This window comes from Microtus pennsylvanicus, chromosome 18 (assembly GCF_037038515.1).
Source record: "Microtus pennsylvanicus isolate mMicPen1 chromosome 18, mMicPen1.hap1, whole genome shotgun sequence".
Lineage (NCBI taxonomy): Eukaryota > Metazoa > Chordata > Mammalia > Rodentia > Cricetidae > Microtus > Microtus pennsylvanicus.
In genome coordinates this window covers 27,385,884-27,411,991 of record NC_134596.1, presented here as the reverse complement: position 1 = coordinate 27,411,991, position 26,108 = coordinate 27,385,884, and the positions used below count along the sequence as shown (strand labels likewise).

At 50.0% G+C, this 26,108-nt stretch overlaps 1 protein-coding gene across 2 annotated transcripts in view; it reads right to left on the bottom strand.

The window, feature by feature from the left end:
* Acan (aggrecan) overlaps positions 1–25,277 on the bottom strand; it is a 32,407-nt gene extending 7,130 nt beyond the window's left edge. The window contains exons 1-11 of one of the 2 annotated variants that reach the window (XM_075952746.1): positions 25,207–25,277; positions 22,400–22,783; positions 20,795–20,969; positions 19,079–19,206; positions 17,440–17,733; positions 15,888–16,292; positions 14,763–14,937; positions 14,239–14,366; positions 12,863–13,156; positions 10,568–10,783; positions 4,785–8,915 (exon numbers count right to left, since the gene is read on the bottom strand). In XM_075952746.1, coding sequence (XP_075808861.1) covers positions 4,785–8,915; positions 10,568–10,783; positions 12,863–13,156; positions 14,239–14,366; positions 14,763–14,937; positions 15,888–16,292; positions 17,440–17,733; positions 19,079–19,206; positions 20,795–20,969; positions 22,400–22,783; positions 25,207–25,276 — 6,400 coding nt within the window. In that variant the 5' untranslated portion in view covers position 25,277. The remainder of the gene's footprint in view (positions 1–4,784; positions 8,916–10,567; positions 10,784–12,862; positions 13,157–14,238; positions 14,367–14,762; positions 14,938–15,887; positions 16,293–17,439; positions 17,734–19,078; positions 19,207–20,794; positions 20,970–22,399; positions 22,784–25,206) is intronic. The other variant, XM_075952747.1, reaches the window with a different exon arrangement.
* Between the last annotated feature and the right edge of the window lie 831 nt (positions 25,278–26,108).

Here is a 26,108-nt window from a genome sequence, read left to right as displayed (position 1 = left end):
GCAGCAGTAGCAGCAATAGGTCAGGCATAGTGGAAGCTGGGGGTAGCTCTCCTGATATAGGAGAGCTAGTGGTGTTCTCTTTTGTCCATTGGCTTCGTTACGGAAGATGAGAAGCTCTAGGGTGAGGAGGTTAAGCAAACGGAGGCGCTAAAGCAGTTGTGCAGAGCGGGGATCGGGTGGCCTCAGGGTAAAAGAGCCAGACATCAACTCTTGGGTCCTTGGCCGGACCATGAGATAAACGGCAGGAACGGCCTGGTGGAGGCCAGGCCAGGTAGCTTCCAGCTGTCTCAGAAGCTTAGAGACGGCTCTCATCTGGCCCAGGATACAGGAAGTTGTGTTGTTTTCCTTCTGTGTTTGGTCAGGGTAGGAAGCCAGAGAGCTATTTCAGGAACCTGGACACCAAGATGAAGAAGAGCCACAGTCCTGAGAACTGTATTGTGCCGGGTACTTCAGAGAGGCCAACGAGCCTCTGCAGCAATAGGAGAGGTGAGCACCTTACTTCCTCTTCCTCTTCTTGCAAGAGCCATTCTGGTCCTGGCTGCACAACTCTTTCTGTGCCAGGTATTTGGACATGTACTGGCTACTGGGACTAAGAGAAGTAGTTGAGACCTTCTAGGGGTTTCTGGACAAGGCAGTAGCAGGTGTCAGGAGGGATGGCCCTGGGTGATGGCAGCCTTAATGGAAGAAAAGAGGAAGTGAGGGGACCAGCGTCCGGTAAGACTGGATGTTGTGGATCCCCCTTTTCCACAGGGTTCCCAAAGTGTGGTGGTATGGACACTATTTGGCCTCTGGTGGCAGGGAGACAAGTGAAATGGGTTGCCCACATTGGAAAGGCTAGGAGACGAATTGAGAGAGACGGAGGAGAGGCAGGAAATAAAATAGGAAGCTGAGTCTCTTACCCCAAGTGAAGGGAGCCCTGGCTCCTAGACTGTCACCATCTTGTTACCATTAAGGCTTCCTTTCCCAGGAACTTGTGTGTGGCCACTGGGTGGGGGCGGGGCACTGTGTGCTTCTTGAGCAAGGCCTCCAAGCAATGTCTCTAACTTGGGAAAGGCAACAACTCCTAGTAACATCTGAAGGAGATAGGCTTGCAAATCCTTTCGTGTCTAACTCAGACATGCCAGGCTTCTGCTGCTTTGAGTTGGTCTCATCTAGGTTTGGCCTAAATCAGAGTTCATGATCCAAATGAACAAGATATATATGTATATATATATGTGTGTATGTATATATATATCATGGAAAATGCTGAAGGGAGAGTGACAGCAGGTGGTTTTCCTCAAGTGATAATGATTTATCACTCAACAAACAAAACCCCTGTGATACCCATGGCACTCTTTAAGATACTCAGTGCATAGCCTGTATAGTCGCAGTGGATGGCCCTGGACATAGCTTTTCGGAGACAAGGTAGGAGATTTCTCAAGTACAGACAAAAAAGAATTCTGACTGTAATAAATACTTTTAGACTTTGATTTTCTGGTTGGGCATCTCACACAGAAGAGAGAAGGATGATAGAAGTCTATCTATCAGTCTCCATTTGCACTATAGAAGAATGGGCTTTACATTTAGAAGTACACTATTAGTATCCATACATTTCAAGTCTTCTATAGTTTAAAAGTTGATTTTTAAAAGTTTTTTTTTTAAAATTTCTTATGTGTACAGTGCTCTGCCTGCATATATGCCTGCAGGCCAGAAGAGGATGTTAGATCTCATTACAGCACTGACTGCTCTCCTAGAGGACCAGGGTTCAATTCCCAGCACCTACATGACAGCTCACATCTGTCTGTAACTCCAATGCCAGGGGATCCATCATCTTTACACAGATGTACATGCAGACAAAACACGAACATAAAATAAAAATAAATAAATTATTATATGAACTTGTTTATAGACAGAATACTGACTAAGCAAGGTGACAGTCATTACAGAATGTTTTCTGTTAGAACTGTACACCACTATGCCCAACTGAGGTCACAAGTCTTGCTTGTGACTTTTGCAGGTTGGAAGGAGTTGCTGAGAATGGGGTGACCAGGTATAGAGGGGTTTGGCCACATAGTCATTAGGGCCTTAAGGAAATATTGTCCTCTGGACAGTAAGAAAAGCCTACACTCTCTGTTCTGTGAGAGGAAGAGTGGGTAGACAGCTGTCTACTGTTTATACACATATATATTTAGCTTGTATGTGCCAAGGATGAAGCATGTTCACTATATGTGAGGGTATACTAAACAGCGAGGTGTCAAGCATACAGAATCTTTTGTGTTTGATGTAAAGGCTGCTGAGGCTTGAGTCCTGGCCGTCAGGTAAATCTAGGTAGTTAGGTTGCCCTAGGATTCATTTCTCCATTTTGAGTGTGTCTCAGGAATAAAGCCCCTTTATGAGAGTCCCTGCTTTAGTAGGGAGAGGCCAGGGACAAGGACACTGGGGAAGAGACTTAAGCCAAGAGTGTGGGTTTGAAGAACTTGCTGTTGAAGAGATAAGATGAGAAGCATCCATATGGTGGCAGGTGGATACGATGGCAGGTGGAATCTGAGAATCTCATTTTGGGGAGCTACCTCCAATCAGGTGGTCCCCACTTACTTTCCTCGCCCACTCACCAACTCTTGGCCCATGGCAAAAGGTAGGAAGAGCAGCTAGGACAGTGGTTCTCAACCTGTGGGGTTGTGACCCCTTGTGGGGGGTCGAACAATTCTTCACAGGGGTCACCCAAGGATTTACAATTCCTAACAGTAGCAAAATTACAGTTATGAAGTAGCAATGAAATAAGTTTATGGTTGGGGGGGTCGCCAACATGAGACACTGTATTAAAGGGTCGCAGCATTAGGAAGGGTGAGAACCACTGCTCTAAGGTGATGGGAGGCCATGGGAAATATGCCACTGGTCACAGCTGCAAATTTCTAAGTTGATGGGCATGAAGAGGACCTAGATCCCACCCAAACCCAGAGGGCTAGAGGAGTTCTTCTGGTGGGGTTTGCTTTTATGATAAGAGACAGCTCCCCTCAAGAATGCTACACCAAGGCAGAGGAGTGTCTGCTCAACTGATACTCACTCCAAGTTCAACATTGCTATGAAGTCTGTAGGTTTGCTAATTTGTTTGATATGTGTGTATGTGTTGTATGTATGTGTTCATGTGGGTATGTGCATACATGGGCATGCATGCGTGAACTTGAGTGGTAAAAGCCAGAGGCAGATGGTGTCTTCCTCTATGGCTCATCAAATTACCTTTTAAGACAAGGGTCTCTCATTGACCCTGGAACTTACCGATTTGGCTAGACTAGCTGGCTTGCTGGCTAGTGAGATCTAGGGACTCTCTTGTGATATCCCCCTTGGCCAGGGCTGGAGGTAAGATGGGTACCACTGTACCCAGGTTTTTACATGGGTGCTAGGGATCTGAACTCAAGTCCTCATGATTGTATGGCAAGTTCTTCACTGACTGAACCATTTCCTCGGTCCTAGAAATCTAATTTTACCTTTAGAATACTTTTGGATTCTATTCACAAGACAACTGATGGCTTCCTGGAAGACTACTCACCAAGGGTATTGCGGAACTTGACATTTTCTCTTAATCTCTCAATTAGATGCTCCAGAAAGATGAGTTGTGTTTAATGTATGCCTTCTTCTTCTTTTTAAATAATTTATTTAACTTTATTTTATGTGTAAAAGTGTCAGATCCCTTGAAACTGGGGTTACAGACAGTTGTGAGCTGCCATGTGGGTACTGGGAATTGAACTCAGGTCCTCTGGAAGAGTAGCCAGTGCTCTTGACCACCGAGCCATCTCTCCAGTCCTAACATATGCCTTCTATTCCTGTCTCTGACTACCTCTGCTTCCCAGCTGACCTTGGGCAGCTTCTGCACGAGTCCCCCTCTGGAGACTGCAGGAGTCAGTCTGTCTAGTACCTGTCTGTACCCTCACAGCCATTGAGAGCTTCCCTATGTATGCCAGTGTGGCCAGTGGTTCGCACGCATGTCTCCAGTCCCTGGGCCATAGGGCTCCTCTATACAGAACCTAGAGGATGAGTGAATAGCAAGAACCCAGTTGCCTGGAGACCAGAACAGCCTCTGAGCCCTCACAGCCGGGGGATGTGGTCCTCCAAGTCCTCGAGGAGGGCTTTGAGTCGGCTTACTCCTGGCTACTCTGCCTTCCTGTACATTCAGGCCCTAACGTGTGGGGTGCTTTTTATCTGACGGTGAAAACTGTCCCTACGGTGGGAGGAACAAGGTGTCCCCAAGGCTAGGGTTCCTGGAGCTTGGAGCCTGGGAGGGGGAGGAGGTGAAGTACGGTGACAGCACAGGGAGTCCTGGGGGACTGGGGTGGGACAGGACCACAGTCTAAAGTCAGGACAGAGCCAAAGTGAGACTTCCCAGTCCCTTAGACGGTGACGGCTTTACCCCCATTTAAAACACATATTCGGTCATAAATGCCATCAGCAGATCTACTCTGTCATCTCATGCTCACGTGGGGACAGGTATGATGATTTCTATCACTGCCTAAGTAGGTACGCTCTCCCTGTGCAGAGCACAGACGGTGGAGCCCACTGCCCAGGAATGCCAGCTAACGCCAACAAATTCCTGCTGTGAGCGTGGCAGGAAATCTTGGTCTTGTATCCTTGTCTCACATCTGTATCCTCTCTGGCACTGTTCTTCCTTCATGGATAAGGCTCAGAGGGGTGCAGAGTATTCTCTGGCACTGCCCGGCTGACCTTTGAACTTTACAGGTACTACCCCTCCTTCCGGATTAAACTTGCTCACACTCCAAACACAGTAAAAGGGAAAGCAACCACAAACATACCTGCAGCAGTTGCCTCTGTTTCCCCTGACCCTTCTGGAGAAGAGGGGGTGGGGGCATCTGTCAGGGAGATGCTTGTTTCTGCTGCTTGGGTCTCCTCTCCTGAGTATGAGGGGATCGGGGATTCGATTTCTTGATGCCTCTCTGCAGGGCTCTGGGTAGGCTGGGCCCCCTCAGACTCTGGGAGGGTGGTGCTGATGATGGCATTCAGCTCTGAGGTGTGACCAGACCATTCTCCACTGACTTCAGTCCTGTCTCCCGAAGACACGGGAGTGGCAGAAGGCATGCCTGAAGTGTCTGTGTCTACACTGGAGGTAGTGGGAGATTCTCCACTCACTTCCGGAGCAGCAGACCCCTCCCTGGTGCCTTCCTGAAAGGTCCATGAGGTGCTGCTCACCTCCGCACCTGAGGTTGTGGCCTCCAGATCTGCTGCAGGGAAGGCAGAGGTGATTTCGTGTGGCTCTGGGAACCCAGACAGTTCACTGCTGGCCTCAGGGGCAGCGGATACTCCTGCTCCAGCCTCAGGGGCAGCGGATACTCCTGCTCCAGCCTCAGGGTAAGCTGATGACTCACTGCTTGCTTCTGGGACAGATGCTTCTATCCCAGACCCAGGGGAGTCTGTCACAGCTCCGTCAAGGTCCTCAGATGCTGAGGCTTCCCCACTGGCCTCAAAGAACCTGGGAGTATGTGTCACAGAAGGCCCCTGGCCAAGTTCCTGGGGAACGGTTGGTTCTGTCACACTCTCCACTAACTCTGACATAATTAGAGTGACTTCCGGAAGTCCTGAGGTTTCCCCACTGCCAGTTGTGCTAGCTATGGATTCTCCACTTACGTCAGTGCTGCCAGAAAAGTCCCCACTAAAATATGGAGAGCTTGGGGGCTCCATGCTGGGTTCCAGCCCAGACTGCAGTGTGCTTAGGTCCAAAGACCCAGAAAGGTCCCCTGACATGTCTGGTGTTCCAGAATGGGTACCACTGAGTTCCAAAACGCCTGAAGGCCCTTCTCCAGCTTCTTGAGCAGTTGGAGCCTGGGTTATAGATTCCACCAAAGTTCTGTCTACAAGAGACACAGTAGGGAAACCTGAAGCAAGTCCACTGCCCTCATATGCTCCCGAGGGCAAGCTGCTCCCAGTCTCAACTCCAGAGAATTCTCCACTGACCTCAGCTACTCCGCTCGGGAGGCCACTGAATTCTGGAGCTGAGGATGGGAGTCCACTGGAATCGATTGCTCCAGAAGATTGTCCACTGACATCCACTGTCCCAGATGTGCCAGACAGATCCGTCTCCCCTGAAGGGAGGCCGCTGAGTTCCACAGATCCTAAGCCCTCTTCTTCTTTAAGCGTAGTAGGGGTCGTCACTTCAACAAGACTGGCATCCACAAATGTAATGCCAGAAGAGTCCCCACTGCCACTCATGGTGCCAGAAACCAGGTCGGAGGTACTGGGTGTTGTTCCGCTGAGCACTGGAGACCCTGAGGGCTGCCCACTGAGATCTGGAAGCCCAGAGGTTTCTCCACTCACAAAAGGTATGCCAGAGGGCTGGCCACTGCCGAAGAGCGCCTCAGACCCTTCTCCACTGACATCTGGTTGTCCAGAGGACAGTCCGCTAAGCTCAGTCACTACAGACATTCCACTGGTGTCAGGGATCCCTGACGGCTGCCCACTGGTGTCAGGGATCCCTGACGGCTGCCCACTGACTTCAAGAATCCCAAATGTTCCCTCACTGACGCCATGAGACCCAAACGGCTGTCCACTAGCATCAAAAAATCCAGATGTTTCTCCACTGACATCAGGAGACCCGGGTACTTGGCCACTGAATTCAGTTCCTGAAGGGAGACCACTAAGGTCCCCACTACTGTCCACCTCACCGAAGGGCAGCCCTGATACTTCTCCTGCACCACTGATGCCAATGGTTCCCCTTCCTTCCAGTTCACTGGCGATGGTGGCTGTGACCACTTCCACTAAGGTACTGTCCACTAGGGAGACAGTTGGGAATCCGGATGGAAGTCCACTGAAGTCAGGCAGGCCAGAGGTAGGGCCACTTCCAATGTCCACTCCAGAATATTCACCACTAAATCCAGAGGGAAGGCCACTTGCTTCTGGAGTTTGGCCACTTCCTAGAGTTCCAGAAGGTAGCTTGTCAAGGTCCAGGGCTCCAGAAGCAGAACCTACTAAATCTTTTTCAGAAGGCAACCTACCAAGGTCCTCAATTCCAGACGTTGAGGTCTCTAGGCCTTCTTTTCCAGAAGGAAGCCCACTAAGGTCCTCACCTACCCCAGAAGCAGAGGTATCTAGATTTTCTCTTCCAGAAGGAGGCTCAGTAACACCTACTCCTGAGGCAGAAGTCTCCAGGCCTTCCCTGGTAGAAAGATCAAGATCCTCCATTCCAGATGCAGAAGTTTCTAGACTGTCTCCTCCAGAAGGGAGGCCACTCACACCTTCTACTCCAGAAGCAGAAGTTTCTATAGAATCTCCACCAGAAGGAATCCCACTGATATAGCCTCCAGAGATGGAAGTTTCTAGATCTTCTGCTTCAGTAGGAAGCACACTGATGTCCTCTACTCCAGAGGCAGAAGTCTCTAGACCTTCTGCTTCAGTAGGGAGCACATGAACATCCTCTACTCCAGAGGCAGAAGTTTCTACACCTCCTGTTCCAGAAGGAAGTCCACTAACATCCTCTACTCCAGAGGCAGGAGTTTCTACACCTCCTGTTCCAGAAGGAAGTCCACTAACATCCTCTACTCCAGAGGCAGAAGTCTCTAGACCTCCTGTTCCAGAAGGAAGTCCACTAACATCCTCTACTCCAGAGGCAGAAGTCTCTTGACCTCCTGTTCCAGAAGGAAGTCCACTAACATCCTCTACTCCAGAGGCAGAAGTCTCTAGACCTCCTGTTCCAGAAGGAAGTCCACTAACATCCTCTACTCCAGAGGCAGAAGTCTCTAGACCTCCTGTTCCAGAAGGAAGTCCACTAACATCCTCTACTCCAGAGGCAGGAGTTTCTAGACCTTCTCTTCCAGTAGGAAGCACACTGATGTCCTCCACTCCAGAGGCAGAAGTCTCTAGACCTCCTGTTCCAGAAGGAAGCCCACTGATATCCTCCACTCCAGAGGCAGAAGTCTCTAGACCTCCTGTTCCAGAAGGAAGCCCACTGATATCCTCCACTCCAGAGGCAGAAGTCTCTAGACCTCTTGTTCCAGAAGGAAGTCCACTGATGTCCTCCACTCCAGAGGCAGAAGTCTCTAGACCTCCTGTTCCAGAAAGAAGTCCACTAACATCCTCCACTCCAGAGGCAGAAGTCTCTAGACCCTCTCTTTCAGTAGGAAGCTGGGTGACATCCTCTGTACCGGAAGCAGATGTTTCTAGACTTTCTTCTCCCGAGGGAAGTCCACTCAGATCTCCCACTCCAGAAGCAGAAGTTTCTAGACCTTCTCCTCCAGTAGGAAGTACACTGATGTGCTCTATTCCAGAGGTAGTTGTTTCTGGATGTCCAGAAGGAAATCCACTGAGGTCCTCCACTCCAGAAGCAGATGTTTCTAGACCTTCTCTTCCAGTAGGAATCCCACTGATATCCTCTACACCAGAGGTGGAAGTTTCTAGACCGTCTCCCCCAGAAGGAAGCCGGCTGGTATCTTCTGCTCCAGAAGCAGATGCTTCTATCATTTCCCTTCCGGAAGGCAGCCCGCTAAGGTCTCCTGTTCCAGAGGCAGAACCTTCTAGGCCCTCCCCTCGAGAGGGCAGCCTGCCAACTGTAGGAGTCCGGGACCACTCCACTCCTTCTCCATCCCCTGAGGCCAATCCACTTTCTTCTGGCAGGCCTGAGCTCACTGTGGGGCTGAGGCCACTGGAGTCAAGGTCACCAGAGGGAAGTCCACTTTCACTGGTCCCTGATGGCTGCCCACTGGATCCAAGGTGTCCCGAAGCTTCTCCGCTGCCTGTGAAGTCACCGCTGAGGTCAGGTGCCCCTGATGCCTCCCCAGAACCTGGCAGCTCTGTCCCACGTGGCGTTGCAGGTGATGCTGTATATGACTCTTCGGAGGTGGAAGGCACTCCTGGGGCAGAGGGCTCTTCAGTGGCAGAGGGGATTTCAGTGTGGTCCTCTGCAGCTGGGGTGGGGGGAAGCCACGTGGGAGGGATCCCTGAAGGAAAGAAGGCAGCCAAGGTGAAGTGTGAAATGGTGAACTCCTCTTGTTTCAAAGTCACACATGAGTCTGAACGCCTCCCTCCCACAAAACACATCTTCCAAGAGTGCAGGCACAGGCCAGACGACCGCTAAGGGATATGTTTAAGTGTCCTGGCAAAGGAGGTAGAAAGGGGAAGGAGGAGTGAAGGAAGAAGAGACCGGAGAAGGAGGGAAAAGGGAAGGAAGGAAAAAGGAAGGGTAGGTTGTTGGGGAATGTTATTTTCAGGTGTGTGACTCTTGTTTACACTGCATTTACTTAACTCTGTGGAGCTGTGTTACTGTGCTTGTCTAAAACACATGATGGTCCTAAGAAAGAGATGATTGGCAATAGCAGGGCAGGAGCAAGGATAGGAGGGGCTGGCAGACAGAGAGGAGAACTAGAAGGAGAACTAAGAACAGGGAGCAAGAGAACAAGGACATCAGGGACCAGCTACCCAGCTACACACAGCAAGCCGCAGAGAAAGAAGTCAAGAAAGGCATACAAAAACCGAGAAAGGGGGCTGGAGAAATGGCTCTGAGGTTAAGAGCACTGGCTGCTCTTCCAGAGGTCCTGAGTTCAATTCCCAGCAACCACATGGTGGTTCACAACCATCTATAATGGGATCTGGTGCCCTCTTCTGGCAGAACACTGTATACTTAATAAATTCTTTTTTAAAAAAAAAAAAATCTTAAAAAAAAAAACCGAGAAAGATAAAAGCCCAGGGGCAAAAGGTAGTCAGGATAATTTAAGAAAAGCTGGCAAGAAACAAGCCAAGCTAAGGGCAGGCAGTCATAACTAAGAATAAGTTTCCATGTGATTTATTTTGGAGCCGAGTGGCAGGCCCCTCAGAGAGCCAGAAGAGTAAAGCATCCCACAACAGCAGGTGAAAGGAGGAGAGTGACATGGGAAGCTCCCTCTACACCCCCAGGGTCACAGGCTATATGAACTGTGCTTTGTGGGACTCTAAGGGCCACCATCTACACTACCCACTGGATGTGGGGGCCACCACTGAAGAAAACCAAGTCCCACCCCTCAAATGTTTCCATATTATTCCTTATATCTAACCAGTGTGGTCCCTGGGCTACCATCCTCAGTGTCTCCTGAGTATCTTGGTCAACAAGCAAATTCCAAGTCCCTAACCCAGCCCTCTGTTGATAGAGAAGCAGGGTGTTTAAGCTTAGGGGGTGTTTTCCCTAGCCCTCCCAGTGAAGATGGTGTTGGAGTGGGGAACCCATCTCCAGGTCAAGAGGGCTAGGGGGTACCCTGTATAAAGATGCCTTTATTTCCAAGCTGAGGTGCCTATGAGTACAGAGGTTCTGAGGAGTAGAGAAGAAGATCAAAACAGCCTTGCCATTTTAAATATGGTTACATCCCCCTCCCGTCTTATTTTTGTGGGTATTTTTCAAAACAGCTTATATCTGGGTTTGGTTGTGCAGACCTGTATGTTATCCAGGCTACTAAGGAGGCTGAGGCAGGAGGATTCCAAGCTGGAGACCTACCTGGGGTGTACAGTGAGTTCAAGGCCGCCCATCAGACTCCCACCCTTGTTCGGGCATTCCATCATAGGTAGGTGTGTGGTTTTAGTGTGCACGGCTTCAGGCCATGCTCCAGGGCCCTGCTATACCCACCTGGCAGCGGGGATGTACCCACTGGGGTGTAGGCTGGTTCCCATTCTGTCTGCTTTTCTGACTCAGTGGTGAAATCTGGCCCTGCTGTCGTCTCCGACCCCAGTGGCACAGCATTCACGGCGGGCCCCACCCGAGTGACGATCCGGTCCTCTACGTCAGAGGGTGATGTGGGCATGCCACCTTCTCCTCTTCCTGGAGAGGGCACCACGGACACACCTGAAGGAGATGTGGGAGGTGAATGCCTGCCTTTGACAGGAGTTCATTCCTGCTAGGCCCTTCAGGAACAGAGAAGCAAGGACAGCCCTGAGGTAAACCTGGCCAGTACAAGAGCCTTGCTGACCCACTGCAACCTGGGAATCAGCAAGACAGCAGTTTGTGATTTGTATCTAGTGTATAAAGTCACCATGTATCCTCTGTCCCCAAGAGGTTAGGACAGAGTGGTCTGGGATGTCTCTCTCCAGTCTATTGTATATGCTGGACCTAAATAAAAACCTTTATGTTTAAAACAGATCTTACCTTAATAAAGATGAGATTCAACTAACAGGTGGGGACCTGTCATGTGACTCGCCCAAGGTCAATGGCTTAGAAGTACTAGGGTCAATCTTCCCATTCAAGATCTAACACGATACCGCCCACCTCAAAGCTAGGCTCGGAGTGTGCCAGTTCCTGATGAACAGGGGGCTCATCTTTAAATGCCACACAGCTATCATTGCATTTGCGGTGGGCAGGGTGATGGCAGGATTCATCGATAAGGGTTAACTTCTGATTGGGGAGAAGTCTCCAACCTGGAGGGGGCCAGGAAGGAACCAGAACTTCTCTACAGGGTAAAGAGAGGTTTAAAGCCAGACATGGTGGCATGTGCCTTTAATCTCAGCACTTGGGGGGCAGAGGCAGGCAGATCTCCATGAGTTCAAGGCCAGCCTAGTCTACGGAGCAAATTCCAGGCCAGCCTAGGCAACTTAACGAGATCCTGTCTTAAAATAAACAGACAAATAAACAAACAAAAAAAGACCTTTGAGTCCCCTGAAGGTCTGGAGTGGGTGGTGGGAGTTACAGTTAGAAACTGACTGGGAGTGGTTGCTGGTTGACCTCTGTGGCCCACTGTAAAGACCTAGTCCAGGACAATGGCAACAGGAAGTTGAGGCAGGAGGATCAGGAGTTCAAGACCAACCTTGGCAACAATGAGACCCTTTCTAAAAATACACAAAATAAGTTACAAGGTGTCCCCAGAAGCCTGGGAAAGTTGGAAGCCATCAGTTTTATCCCTTTAGCTACAAACAGTTCTAGAAGACTGAGGAGACGGCTCAGTGGTTACAAATGTGTGTTCCGTTTGCAGAGGACCTGAGTTTGGATCCCAGCAGCCATGGCAGCAGCTCCCAGCTGTCTGAACTCCTCCTCTGTGCATATACCCACTCCCCATACACAATCAAAAATGATAAAAAATACATCTTCAAATCTAAGATAATTCTGGATTCACAAGAAGTCGCAAGGACACTCAGCTTTGATGGGTTATGTCGAAAACGGGTGGTCTGCAATCTCCATTCTGGTGGGTTCATCATTACCCTATATAGATGCTATGAGACTTCAACCAATCAGAGCCCAGCATATCATTCTCAAGCGTCTAACTGGTAATGATGGCTTGTTGGAAGCAGTGAGACCCAAGATCCTGAATTTCTTGTAAACAACTTGTTTTCCCCTGATCTGAGTGCCTACAGCTGCTCTGAGCACGAGACCCTCAGGAGTTCCTGATGGCAGGAGAGTGGTTTCTGGTGGGTTTGGCTGGGGCGTGGCTATCTCTATATAATCTGCCCCTGAACACAATAAAGGGGGCATTCTTGGGGAATTCAAGGATGACCCGTGTCGCTGTCTCTCTGTCTGTGTCTGTGTATTTTAGCCTCCAGCCCCCTTGCCCGAAGCTCGTGAACTGGGTGCCAGCGCACCGAGCGCAGACACGGGGGCGCAGTGCGTGGCAATGGCTGATGCTATACTGGTAGTGCCTACACAGTGTGCGTCAATTAAGCGTATAGGTGGCTGGAGTCTGACAAAGGACACCAGGATTATTTGATTAAACTCATTACAAAAACATTTATGAGAAGAGAATTGGACAAGAATATGCAAATTAAAACCATATGTAACATTATGCATAAACACATTTGGAGTGTTTCACATATACTACTCTAATTAGCATTTGTATTTGTATGCAACTTCCTTTGAAGTAGAGACCATTTTGTTACTATTTATAGAGGAAGGAGTAAGGAAGCCCCCCTCCCAGGCAGATAGGGGTGACTATGGTACCTCGGAAGCAGAAGGCATGGTGCCTAGACAACGGGTCTGGAAGGCCGGTCTGGTTGGGGTAGAGGTAGACAGTTCTCACGCCTGGTTTGTCCCCACCACAGGCAGGCCGAGGGGTGACGATGGGGTATCGGAGGCTGCCATCTGCCAGCCAGCCAGCATAGCACTTGTCCAGGCCGTGGCTCCAGGCAGCATAGAGCTGGCCGGTGGAGGCCAAGGTGGCATTTTGGGCTTCACAGAAGGCCTGCGCTTCCTGGAAGGTGAACTGCTCAAGGCGTGTGATGAAGAAGACTTCCCCTGGGGACAGAGACAACGGCAGCGTGATGGTTCATGTGTGTCGTCAGAAAAGTTCTGTTCCCACGGCCTTGGGGCAGAACTCCCAGCTCCCTACCGAACTCACCGGGGCAGCTCACCCACCTATGTGACACACACTCCTATAGATCCTATAGATCCCCATTCAGGCACACTCCCAAGGCTATATACCCCTTAGATCTCTTGGAATCCTGGACAATAGAGACCAGGGGCTCCACTTTGTACTGAGTGGGATTTTTCTGGGACTTGGGACATCTCTTGCTAAAAAAGACAATGAGCTAGCCGGTCTACAGGGAATTGGCTTCTACCCCTTCTTATTTAGGTGCTCTAGTCCTAGGCACCCTTCCCTTGACTGATAGAGAAGGCTCAGCTGCCTACCCAAACCCCCAAGCACACTTAGCTCCTGATCCCTCATAGCCCAGTGACCACTACAGACCTAACTCACATTCCTCTGGGGTCTCGGCACCCACATATCAGCCAGGACCCTACCTGGCTCAGGGAGCTCGCCATCTACCCAGCCTTTGTTTGTACCAGGTTCTGGTTATATGTCTCAGTTCACACTCAGAAAACCCTCGAATGTGGGTCTACAGCGGCCGTGGTATACAGATGGGGGAGCCGAGGCTTACAGAGGCTGAGTGGCCATGTTTAAACTTTTCTAGAATGCAGTCAGGTTTCCATTTGGGTTCTGTGTGTTGGTGACATTCATGGAGGGGTGTGGTTGAACAAGTTTGGGCGATGCTGAGTTAGAGTTAAAGGGATCTGGGGTTACAGGGCTTCTCATAGCCTCTGAGTTCATGGGCATTGGGACTCTGTAATACAGAGGGTGTGTCTAACATCTGTTTATTAGAAATTAATCAATTTAGTCACGCTACAACATGAGAAGACATGAGCCTTTGGTGGGGAGACAGCACTTGAATTGAGAGAGGAGAGGGCTGGGCCTCTTTTCCACCTGGAAAGCTGTGGGGGGGGGCAGGCCTGGGTGGGTGGTGACAATTCTACCCATCTTTTGTGACTCTTCCCTAGGCCCTGCTTGTCTGCCAATGCGAATGTGGTAATGTGGCCTGTACCCTCAAGCTTGTCCACGTAGCAATAGACATCATAGGTTTCTGATGACGGCCGCGTGCCGTAGGTCCTGACTCCGGGGCTGCTGTCCTTGTCACCCACACACGGGGTCCGTGGGCTCACAATGGGGTATCTGTGAAAGAGGATGGGAAGGGGGTGAGGGCCCGTCCTGAGGCTAGGAAAGGCACATCTTGGGTCATATTTGTGTGTCGAGTTTCTTTCACATCTGGAGGACTTTGGAAGAGAATCCCTTACAGAAGAGGCACTCTGTCAAGGTGCTGGGTGTGGGGGAGAAGGAAGGGGGTCCCTGGGGGCCTCTTCTGTCTGTCTCTTGAGGAGAAATGACTAAGACGTGGCATAAGCACAGTCTCTGCCACCATCTTCCAGAAAGTGTCTTGGTTTAGGGGCGTGTGCAGAATTTAGGAAACTCTACAGTCCCTAGTGACTTCACGAAGCCACAAAGCACTGGGTGTTGTGTCTGGCTAGGGGCCTCTTGGTTGGGGTTGGGAATGGTAGACTTGTCCTTTACCTGACGGTCTGGTCCTGCAGCCAACCGGCATCACACTGCTCATAGCCTGCCTCGTAGGCAGCCTGGAGCTGCTCCGGTGAGGCCATGACTGCCCCGGTGCGCAGGCAAGCCTGCTGTGCCTCCTCAAATGTCAGGGAGTACCTGGTGGAGCCCGGGCGATAGTGGAATACAACCCCTAGGTGGCGAGGAGAGGAGAGAAAGAAACAGAGGTAAGATTGATGCTTGTGGGGTCTGTTCTTGGCTTGGCTTCTCCATTTGGGCAAAATGGATCGATCTGGGCAATTCCACCCGAAGTTCCACTGGGTGGTGTCATGAGTAGATGGCAGTGTCTCAGGTAGGGGACACCATCAAGACCCTTTAGGAAGGCTACACCAGAATGCTCTTCCTATTTGTAGGTTTGCATTCAGGGGCTGTGCTGAGGGACATCCCTGTCCCCTAAGATATTTCCTGAGCATAGAGAACACCATCTGCCTAGCCCAAGGGGCATGAGTGCTTCCCAGAAAGAACCAGATAATGACATCAGGCTTTTCTTCTTCTTCTTGAGATAGTCTCGCTATATGAACCAGACTGACCTTGAACTCACAACTCTTCTGGTGCTGAGATTACAGATGTGTACTAGTATCCTTGGTCTCTAGAACAGGCTTTGTGAGCCATGTGATTTCTGCTACAATTGCTCCACTCAGCCACAATTGTCCTGAATTAGCCATAGACCAAGTCTTAAACACGTGGATATGGCTTTGATCTAACCATCCTTTCTTTGTGAACACTGAAACTGGAAACTTAACATAATTTTCATGTATCAAAAACTATCTTTCTCCTTTTGACTCCCCCTTCCTCGATTATTTAGGAACGGAGAGGCATTCTTCGTTCACAGGCTACCTAGGAGCAGCAGCCTTCAGCCTGCCCACTAAACTTTGTTGCTTTTTATCCTGGTGGGAGGACAAGGGCAGGTGAGGTGGGGTCACCCAGAGCAGCATTTTTCACGTGGGTCTGTTTTGTTTTGAACCAGGTGGCGCTGGCATCTGCCTCGATATACACTTTGGTTTCCACAGGTGACTGAGTCAATCATTTGTGGTTCCAAGAGCGGACATAACTGCCTGGCTTGTCCCCCAGAAGCGTACTTACCTCCTGGCAAGCGGGGCTGGCCAGGGACTTCAGCTGCGCCCGGGGCGAGGGTCACTTGCACCACCAGGTCCTCACTGGTGAAGGCCGTGCCAGAGCCCAGCCCAGGCGTGGTTTCCTCAGGAAAGCCCCAGGGCCTGCTGGCTTCCTCAGTTCTCTCCCCAGCCCCGGGGAAGGCTGTGGCCCTCACATCAGGGACAAGGGTAAGGGCCTCCTCTGGCTCTGAGATAGTGGGGGGCACGTCGAAGATGGGCTTTGCAGTGAGGATCACAGTGCCCCGGGCTTCTCCCTCCGTGATATTTCTGGGCAGGGGCAGCTCCAGGTCTGGCCAGGTCACCGTCTGGATGGTGATGTCATCTTCACCACCCACCCCGAAGAAGTTTTCTGGGATGTCTACAAAGTCTTCACCTGGGACAGGATGCAAAGACGAGCTTTAGTGATCAGCTTGGGGCTATTTCGAAGAAACGAGAGCTGAATGTACCCCACGTCCTCCTCCTCAGCTGGAGCCGGGCACTTGGCCCTGCCTACCACAAAGACCTTAGGTTCATGGCTCCTTCATATCATCAGGGTGGTTCCAGAACTCCCAAAGATGCCAAACTCTTCGAACGCTAGAGTCCCTTATATAACCTATGTACCACTGCTGGAATCTTATGTCCTCTTTTGGTTGCTTCTAAGTCCTCATACAGCATAAGTGATGTTTCAATAACTGTTATATGTATTGTTTGGGGAGCAATGGCAAGAAAAATTCTGCACATATTCAGTATAGATGCAGTTTAATTATTAATAAAAGCCTGAGGTTGGCTGAATCTGTAGAAGCACTAAGATACTCATGATATATTGATCAACCAGCTCACTGCTGATCAAATAAAACCAATTCCGATTTCTACCTCTCCTCCAGCAGCCACTTTGCCCCCTGGGTGTCCAATGGGATGATAGGAATTGGTGACAAGGGAAATCCTGAATCTTGTGGAGGTGAGTTGCGCAATCGAGGCAGGCATTGCAGAAGTGCCTGCCTCAGAGTCCTGGACAAATCAGGGCCTGGCAGACAGAAGGTAGCTTTTAATAAAGAGAATGCCCATGAGGGTGATACTTCATTTTTCAGTGGTGAGAAAATCGAAAAGTGAAGCGAGGGTGGCCCTCATCGCGACAAATCAGGCTGTAGAAGCATGGAATGAGCTGTCACTGTATTGTCGCCAAGCGGATAGTAAAATGTATGCAATACATTTACCTAATTTATGCTGTTCATTTTTTTCCTCCAAGAATTAGGAATTAATTATAACTTAAAGTGTGCTAAATAGGAGATAAAACTTACTTAAAATCTTTGTTCTAATTTTTCCAAATGAAGTTATGGAACTTGCCCCTACCCTTTACAGAAACACTTTTTTTTTTTTTTTTAGGTGCATCCAGATTAAAGGAAGGGACCAGCCCAAACGGAAGGAGATGATAAAAATGCGGGGCTCAGAAACTCAGTGGTACCTTCCCAAGATCTTATTGGGGCCTGATTTTGATAGCACGTTCCCCCCCCCTCCACCCCGACCTTCAGCCCCAGCCCCACCTGTGTAACAGATGGCGTCATAGCGGGATGAGGGATCAGGATAGCCTGTTTGGTTGGCGTGCAGATAGACCGTCCTCACACCCAGGAGGTTGCCGCCGCAGTTGGGCCGAGCCTTGGAGATGGGGTAGCGCACGCTGCGGTCGGCCAGCCAGCCGGCGCTGCACATGTCCATCCCGCCCTGCCAGGCCAGGTAGAGTTGGCCCGTGGTGGCCAGTCGTGCCCCTAGCCTCCGGCACTCATTGGCTGCTTCCTGGAAGTTGAACTTCTCCGGAGAGGTGGCATAAAAGACCTCGCCTGTGAAGGACACATCACACCGGGTGAGGCTTTCACTCCCATCCCACCCTGCCTGTGTCCCCAAGAGGTCCACGGTTTCTCGGACGTTTATCCTTTTTCCCCCCCGTGGTCCCACGTTAGTATCTCCCAGCTTGTCTGTCACTCCCCAGTCTCCATTCCTTTCTGGACTTTTGGGTAGGATGGCATCAATCTCCTAACAAGGACCTCCTCTCCGGAATAGAAAAGCTGCCAAGGGGTGGAGCAACCGTGAAATCAGAGCCCCCTGTGGCTGGTAATTGCTGTTCATCTTCCCACCACTAGGGGAGCTTTCCTTTAACACAGGCACTGCCGAATTCAAATTCTGGTTAGAAAATCAGGTCACCTTTGACCCCTTAGAGTATTGACTTCCAAACCAGGGTTTATAGTACCCAAAGAGGCCATTATGGGCTAATTTTAGGTCTGTTAGCTTTTAAACAATATTTTCTAGAACCTGCCAAGGTTGCGATTAAGGATGGGGGTGGGTGGGTAATCTGATCACACCTTGGTTCCAGATCTCCTTGTTCAGGGGCAGTTCAGACAAGCTCTTGTATTCATCGTGGGTTAGTCAAAACTGGGGACACAGATGCTAGTTACTTAACAGAGGGTTTGGTTCCTGAGGTGAGAGCCATAAGGAGGGCCTCAGTGGTAAGAGAGTTGGGGTATGCCACCACCAGTTTCTCTCTTAGCTGGAGGAGCTAGGGAGCCATGGGAGGCTTGTTCAGAGAGTGTGCGGATGTCCAGAGAGATACATGGGTGCAGATGGGAGAGGGCTGTTATCTACATGGCGGGGTAACACTATGTTCAAAATTAGCACCCTTATTAAAGAGAGAAATGATCTCCCTCAAACATCCCATCCAAAGGCCTGAGGTGGGATTTCAAGATGGAAGCAGGGAAATGGAGAGAGGGTGACCAGGAAATATGTTTCCTGGGAAACTGTGTCTGTGGTGTCCACCCTAGAGTGGCTTAGGATGTCCCTCTTGAGTGGGGAATGGAACTCAGAGTCTGCCACTGGGCTACACACCAGACGTGATCCTGGCTTGGATGGCACAATGGACGGACCTTAAGACAGGGGTGGGTTGGCCAGAGATACTGAGGTTCTGGATAAGAGAGACAGTCCAGGGGGCTTTGGAACTTGGGGTTTGGTGGGAACACCAGATGGTTTGCAGGTGCCTGTGGCCATCAAGACCCCCTCCAAAGTGGAGAGTGAGGATTACATCCAGAGCCCATCCCTCTTTATGGCAGGAGAGGACTGACCAAGGCATGGTGTAGCTATCCCAAATGTGAGCACGGTGGTGGGGAAGGGAAAGCGTCTTGAAGGGAGCCTCACCCTCCATCTCCTCCGCAAAGCAGTACACATCGTAGGTCTCATTGGTGTCTCGGATTCCGTAGGTTCTCACTCCGGGAAACTCATCCTTGTCTCCATAGCAACCTTCCCGAGGAGTGTGGATGGGGTACCTGTTGGGAAGTCAACAGAGGAGTGTGAAGCTGGGAACTAGAGGAAGCCCAGGCTCCGTGTTCTTGTAGCCTTCACCTTCATAGGAGGAAACAAAGGCATAGTAATACCTCTAGAGTCCAAGTCTGCTCTGAGCACCGACTGCCTCTCCAGGTCCCAGTGCTACTCATGAGCTAAGACAGCCTCTGTTACCGCATATTCTTGGTCCCAAACACACTCTCTCCGGGAGCAGATGCTTTTCATGGAAAAGGCCAGAGTCTTGTGGATTTTGTAAACTAGAAACCTCTGTGGGGACCGCTTTCACTGCCACAGCAAGGAGCAGCCATAGACAGCAGGTAACCAAGGGGGCGTGGCTATATTTCAACACAACTTCATTTACAGAAATGAAGGATGAGTTGGGTTGGGTTTGGCCATGGTGCCTATTTGTACCCAAGGGAGGCAGGGGATGGGCTCTATTTTACACTTAAACTAAGGTCCAGAAATGTTAATTGACTCGTTCAAAGTCACACAGCTTCCAAATCCCAGTGTTTGGATTTGAGTCTGGCTTCTTCTGAGGTCAGCATGTGAACTCTTGACATAAGACTGTTGTCTCACTTATTTTTTTTTAAATTTATTTACTGATTTTTGTGGTTTGTCCCAGTTAGCTCCAGCCATCCACTTGACACAGTCTAGAGCCATTTGGAGAAGTCTCAGCTGAGGGACTGCCTAGATTAGCCTGTGGTCACGTCTGTGATGGGTTGTCTCGGTTATGATCAATGTGGGAGGGCCCAGCCTGGAGAGGCGAGCCTGTGATGGATAAGAAAACAAACTGAGCCTACCTGTGGGTGATCCAGACAATGAGCCCATGAGCCTCAAGCAACATCCCTCCATGGCTCCTTCCTCCCAGGCCCAGGGCTCTTGCCCTCATTTACCTCCGTGATGGATTGGGACCTGGAACAAGCTGAAATGGACCTTTCCCTTCCCAAGTTGCTTTGATCAGAGTGTCCCAGCTCAACAACAGAGATGAAATCATGATCGTGCTGTATGGCCTTGTGACCTATGATCCCTTGGCTTGCCCAAGCTTGCAAAGCTGTCTTCCTGAGGCCTTGTATTCTGGCTTTGGGGCTATCACCGTGACGCACATGGAGTGGACAGTCTATCTTTGCAGACTCGGAACACTGCACTGGGATCCTCGAAGCAGGCTTTTATCTACACTGCTTTGCCATCAGGCTCCCAGGACTCACTCAGAAAAAGATGCATCTATATGATTGATTTATGTAGGTCTTGTCTTACAAAAAAAGGATATAAATAAGGTCATATACTAAAATAAACAAAACGCTAAGGTTAAAGACTAACAAACCAGAAGGAAAGAAACATTGACAATAGGGAAAACAGGCTAGAGAGTAGTGAAGTAGTGGCATTATTTATCCTGGAAGAGAATAATGGTTACCTGGGATGTTGACAAGGCTGGACCCTGATCCCTAACCTAGACTGGCCACAGGGTCATGTTCACACCAGCTAAGTATCACTCATCGCCTGCCCCATTGGCTAGGCCTCTTATATCGGGACCTCAGCTCTGACACATTCTTCTTTAGCAGGTTGGGGTCTCACCTGACGGTCTGGTCAGCCAGCCAGCCTGCATCACACTGGTGGAAGCCATCTTCGTAGGCGGCCTGCAGTTGCTCAGGGGTGGCGATGATGGCACTGTTCTGCAGGCAAGCCCGCTGAGCTCTGTCAAAGTCCAGCGTATAGCGCGTGGAGATGGCTCTGTAGTGGAATACAATGCCTGTGGGACCCACAGACCGGAGGGGCTGGTTAGGTGTGACTTCTGTTGAAGCTCTGGAGAAATGGTGGCAAGAACCAAGGGGACCCTGGGCACTCTCTGGTTCAGGCTGACATGGTTTCCTTCTCTGACTTTTTTACTATAATATTTTATTGACTCTTTGAGAATTTCACACGTGCAAATAATGTCTTTTGATTATATTTACCCCCAAATCCTCTCCTTAACTCCTTCCAGCTCCACCCCAATATTCCATCCACCCCACATTGAGTTCAACTTGTGTTGCCTGTATACTCATGGGTGTGGGGCCATCTCCTGGAGTGTGGTCAACCTACCAGGGACTGTACTAAAGAAAACTGGCTCTCCCTTCCACCAAAGCCATCACCTGCAAATAGCTCCTCAGCTCCTGAAGTTGTACGTGGTTCTTCTGCTCTTGCTGCAACCCTTTCTCCGCTCCACCCTGCCCCACCCCATCCCACCCCACCCCACGGCCTTAACAGGGTGCTCAGCACCTCCTCACAAGGCATTTTTTTTAGAACACCCATAATAATTTGGACAATAAGAAAGGTCTTTGAGCTAAGGCAAAAAACTGTCTCCTTGAGATTTTTTTTTTTTTATCATTCCAGAACCCTTTATTTTTCCCCTCCCGGGGAAGGAGACACCAAGGGTTCCATGTCTCCAGTAGTCAGGGACATCCTAATGGGTTCTCTTTGAGAGAAGGGTGATCAGGGAGTGAGGGCTCAGCCACTTCTTTGGCCCCTGAAGCTGAGGATAAAGGGATTGTGGAGGAGGAGGAGATGCCTGGATGATACGTTAGGAAGCCGCTTTCATTCGTTTCTAGGGTCAGATCAGACACACCGTTTGACTCATTGGCTCAGGTACAGAGTGCGCACTCTTACAAGGCCCTCTGTGATGTAGGATGCACCCTTCTGCGTATGCCTGTGGGCCTTTAACTGAAGAGGGAAGATGCACCTTGACTGCGGGTGGCGCCATCCAAGAGGAAACAGAAAACAGAGAAAGGGAGCGAGCTGAGCTCTGTGGATTCAGCTTTCTGCTTCTTGTGTGTCGATGCAGTATGGTCAGCTGCTTCATAGTCCCACTGCCGTGTTGTCCCCACCATGGTGGACTGTATCCCCTCAAACTGAGAGCCAAAGCAATTCCTTACTCCCCCAAGTTGATGCCTCTCGGGCATTTGACCACAAGAACAAGAAAAGCACCCAACAAATCAAGGATGGTTGCAAGCACCAGCTGCCTATGCCAGGATGTATTTATGTGCCCTGCCTTCAACATCCCGATCCCACAGAGCATAGCATTGCCAGCTCCACACTAGAGGAAGCCAAGCATAAAATGGGTATGCAGAGGGGCTGAGTGGGAAAGCTAGCCACCCAGGTCCACCCTGATGAGGACATCATGGCGTTCCCATGGGAGACCTTTACCTTTTACTATGACCTCCAGGGTGGCTTCGCTGTCCTCAATGCCATGCATCACTTCGCAGCGATAGATTCCCGAGTCATTGGAGCGAAGGTTCTGGATTTCCAAGGTGGCATCACTGGGGATGGCTGGATAGTTGGGTAATGACACCTTGTCTTGGTACATGCTGTTGACTCGAACCTGTCCTTCAGTGGCCACTAACAGCACGACTTCTTTCTCCTTGGAAACACGGCTCCACTTGATTCTTGGGGCGAGGGGGGCAGTGGAGGGGGCAGTGGTCACAGGATGCATGGGGTCAATGAAGTAGCAGGGGATGGTGAGGGAAGTCCCGAGGAGGACCTTCAGGGGGGACGGTTGAGGGATGCTCACGCTCAGTGAGTTGTCATGGTCTGTGGGGGAAGGATGGGAGGAGGACAAATAAAAACATTAGGAGAATAGAGACAACAAGCCACCCAGACAGTCCTGGAGACGCAGCCACGTGAGAAGTCCAAATCCCGCCCACCGTGGACTTCCCTGGGAATCCCCTTCAGGTCAGCATCCCTCAAGTCTCTGTGCCTAAGACAAACCTTAGAGCTGGAAAAGGATTCCAGAGGAATATGGGAGAGACAGCACAGCCAAGACCTCAAACTATAGACACCTAGGGGTTGCCAAACCATAGATAAACAGGACTCCTATTTTTAGGGTAGTTTCATGTTTGATTCAGAGATTTGAGAAAAAATATATTGGAGTATTTATTTTGGATATGATGAGCTCCCCACAAAAGGTTCTTGTGTGGGAAATTTGGCAGTGTTATTGAGAGGTGATTGGATCATGAGGATGCCAGCCTCATCAATGGATTCCTCCGTTGGTCAATTCAGAGCTGAACTGGGATATGGGACCTCACTGAAGGGAAATAGATCACTGTCCTCCCCCTGTCTCTCCGTATGTCTCTTTGTCTCTGTGTGTCTCTGTCTGCCTGTCTATCTGCCTCCCTGTCTGTCTGTCTCTCTGCTTCCAGGCTGCCAGGAGGCGAACTGCTCTCCTCCACTGTACCTTCAGGTGTGATGTTTCTGCCTTGCCACAAGCAAGCTGTTTCCCTGAGACATTTTCTCACAGAGGCAGGAACCATCCAACACACCGGGTGCAATGATTATCAAGGGGTATAGAAAATTCTACACCACCTTTGAAGTTGAGACACTGAACTTCAAAGACATATTAATCCCATCCTGGGAGGTCAGCCTTGGATTTTAGCTGGACCTTGTGGGAGGGCAAGGCTTTTAAGGTAAAGGGCGAGGAGATGGGGGAAGAACAGGAGGTCAGACATTTTTTGTCTGTAGAGTCAGATCTGGAGACCTGACTGGGTAGGACTGGACAACATAAAAATATGGAGTATGTCAGTAGAGAAGACGTGGTGTTTCCTGAATCCTTGTTGGAATGGGAGAGAAGCCTTCCACACAGCACCTTTCATGGGAGGTCTTAAATTTACAGAACGCTTCCTTTCAGGAGATGCTATGGGTTGAAAGAAAAATGTTTCAGATGGATGTGGCTGGTGAATACATAGCAGGGTAAGGATGGGCAGAGGGCAGGAATGTCTGGAGTCCAGCCTGGACCTTTTGATGTCTGGACAGACTCCACCATCCTTCCATAAACACCTCCATCTGCTGCCCGGTCCTGATGCCGCTGGCCACAGCTTGTGCAGTGTGCAGTGGTGGTCTCGGAATAGCTAGAGGCCACTGTTGAGGCCAATTCAGTGGTTATTAAGTGTGGCAGAAGTTTCTCTTCTGCCCGATCTCACAGCTATTCAGTCCCAAAGAAGTACACAGAGACTTACATTAATTATAAACTATTTGGCCTATTGCTCAGGCTTACTACTAACTAGCTCTTACAAATTAAATTAACCCATAATTCTTATCTATGTTTAGCCATTTAGGCAGTCTCATCTTGCTTGCTCTGCATCTGGCTGGTGACTGCATCTCTGCCTTTCCTCTTCCCAGAATTCTTAGTCTGGTCATCCCGCCTATACTTCCTGCCTGGCTACTAGCATCAGTGTTTTATTAAACAAGTGACATTATCCCACAGCAATCAAGCTCTCAGGGGGCTGTTTTGACTGAATGTGAACACATCTTTCTCCCCAGGTGATGGCCAGCACCTGGATTTTCAAGGGTCCCTGAGCACCAGTGGAGGTCTAGCTACTACTACATTTACACATTCAAAAGCTGTGAATCAGGCCAATAAGAGAGGGCACCTGGTGTGGAGATCTCGGATTCCAGGGCTAAACATGGTTGTGAGACCTCCCTCACAGAGGTGGGGGTGGGGGACAAGAGGAGACTTGGACCCTCTTTCTCCCACCAACCCATTGTATCCCAATGCAAAACTCTAAAACTTTGGGGATAACACAAGGGCTGCAACCTCTCTTCTGGAGGAAAGACCAGTCCTTTCACCTCTGTTCCTCAGGCTCTTTCCTCCTCTTTCACGCTCCCACCCATGCTCCCTGGCAGCCTTTACCTTTGACTTTCCATGTCTTCTCTGCCCCATTCTCACTGTGCAATAGTTCTGAATGAGATCCCCAAGGAGAGGGCGCCATGAAGGAGGCCCAGAAAGTGGATGCCCTCTAGCAAGAGCATCCAGGAGTAGATGCTTGTGCACCAGGCTCTGGGGTTATGGGCACATGTGTGAGTGCCTTCCTGCTGCAGCTAGAAAGGGGCAGGGACAGGAAAAGGCCAAAAGGAGGGGGAGAGGGGGCTGTGTCCCAGAACAAAGTTGTGTCCTGAACTCAGAATCCAGCACTTTGCCCACTACTGTATAAAGCAGCCATGTGTGGAATTGTTCTCACCTGGAACTTCTTCTGAGCTCACTGCAGCGATGACCCTCAGAGTCACAAAGACCAGTAGTAAAGTGGTCATAGTTCACCTGGAAGAGGTAGCAGAGGTGTTATTTGGACAGTTACGGCACAGTGAGGTGGAAGAGATAACGTGATAAAATTCACACCCAAGGCTTTGAAATATCGCACAACAGGAGGTTGCAATGTTTACTCGGTGTTCCTCTGAGAATCCTTTCCTCAGAGACTATCAAGCCTTTCTTAGCCTAATTCCAAAGTGGCTGGTCCATTGATCTCCCCATCTTCTATCTAGTGGAGACTCATCCTAAGGAATTCCTGTGATAGCTATTGATAGGGGCCCGGTCAGCCATAGATGCTCAGGTTTACACACCATTCTTAAGTGTCTGCTAGGGGTTTTGCATCAGACAAAAACTGGAATTTGTAGATTGGGATAACCCTCCCCTCTACAGTGTGGATGGGTCACAGCCAACCACCTGAAGACCTGAACAAAAAAGGACCCTCTCCTGAGGGAGAGAGACCTCATCCCTGATGGCCTTCCTTTGGACTTGAACTGAAGAACGAGCCTTTTCTGGGGCTTAGAACATGTGGCACCTCAAACTGAAGAGGAGCAGATAGCTTCCCTCGGGCCTCCTTGCTAGTCAGTCTCTCTGCAGCTCTGCGGATGCAACCTCCACTTACATAATCCTTATTCTCTCTCTCTCTCTCTCTCTCTCTCTCTCTCTCTCTCTCTCTCTCTCCCTCCCTTCCTCCCTCCCTCCCCTGACACACAGTCATGCAAGGGAATGTCTTCTGCTGAAAACGAAATGGCATCTAAGGACAATTTGGTCAATGGTGGAACACATATATAACAATAAGTTTATCAAGGAGGTGAAAGCTCCCTCTTGCCTAGTGACATG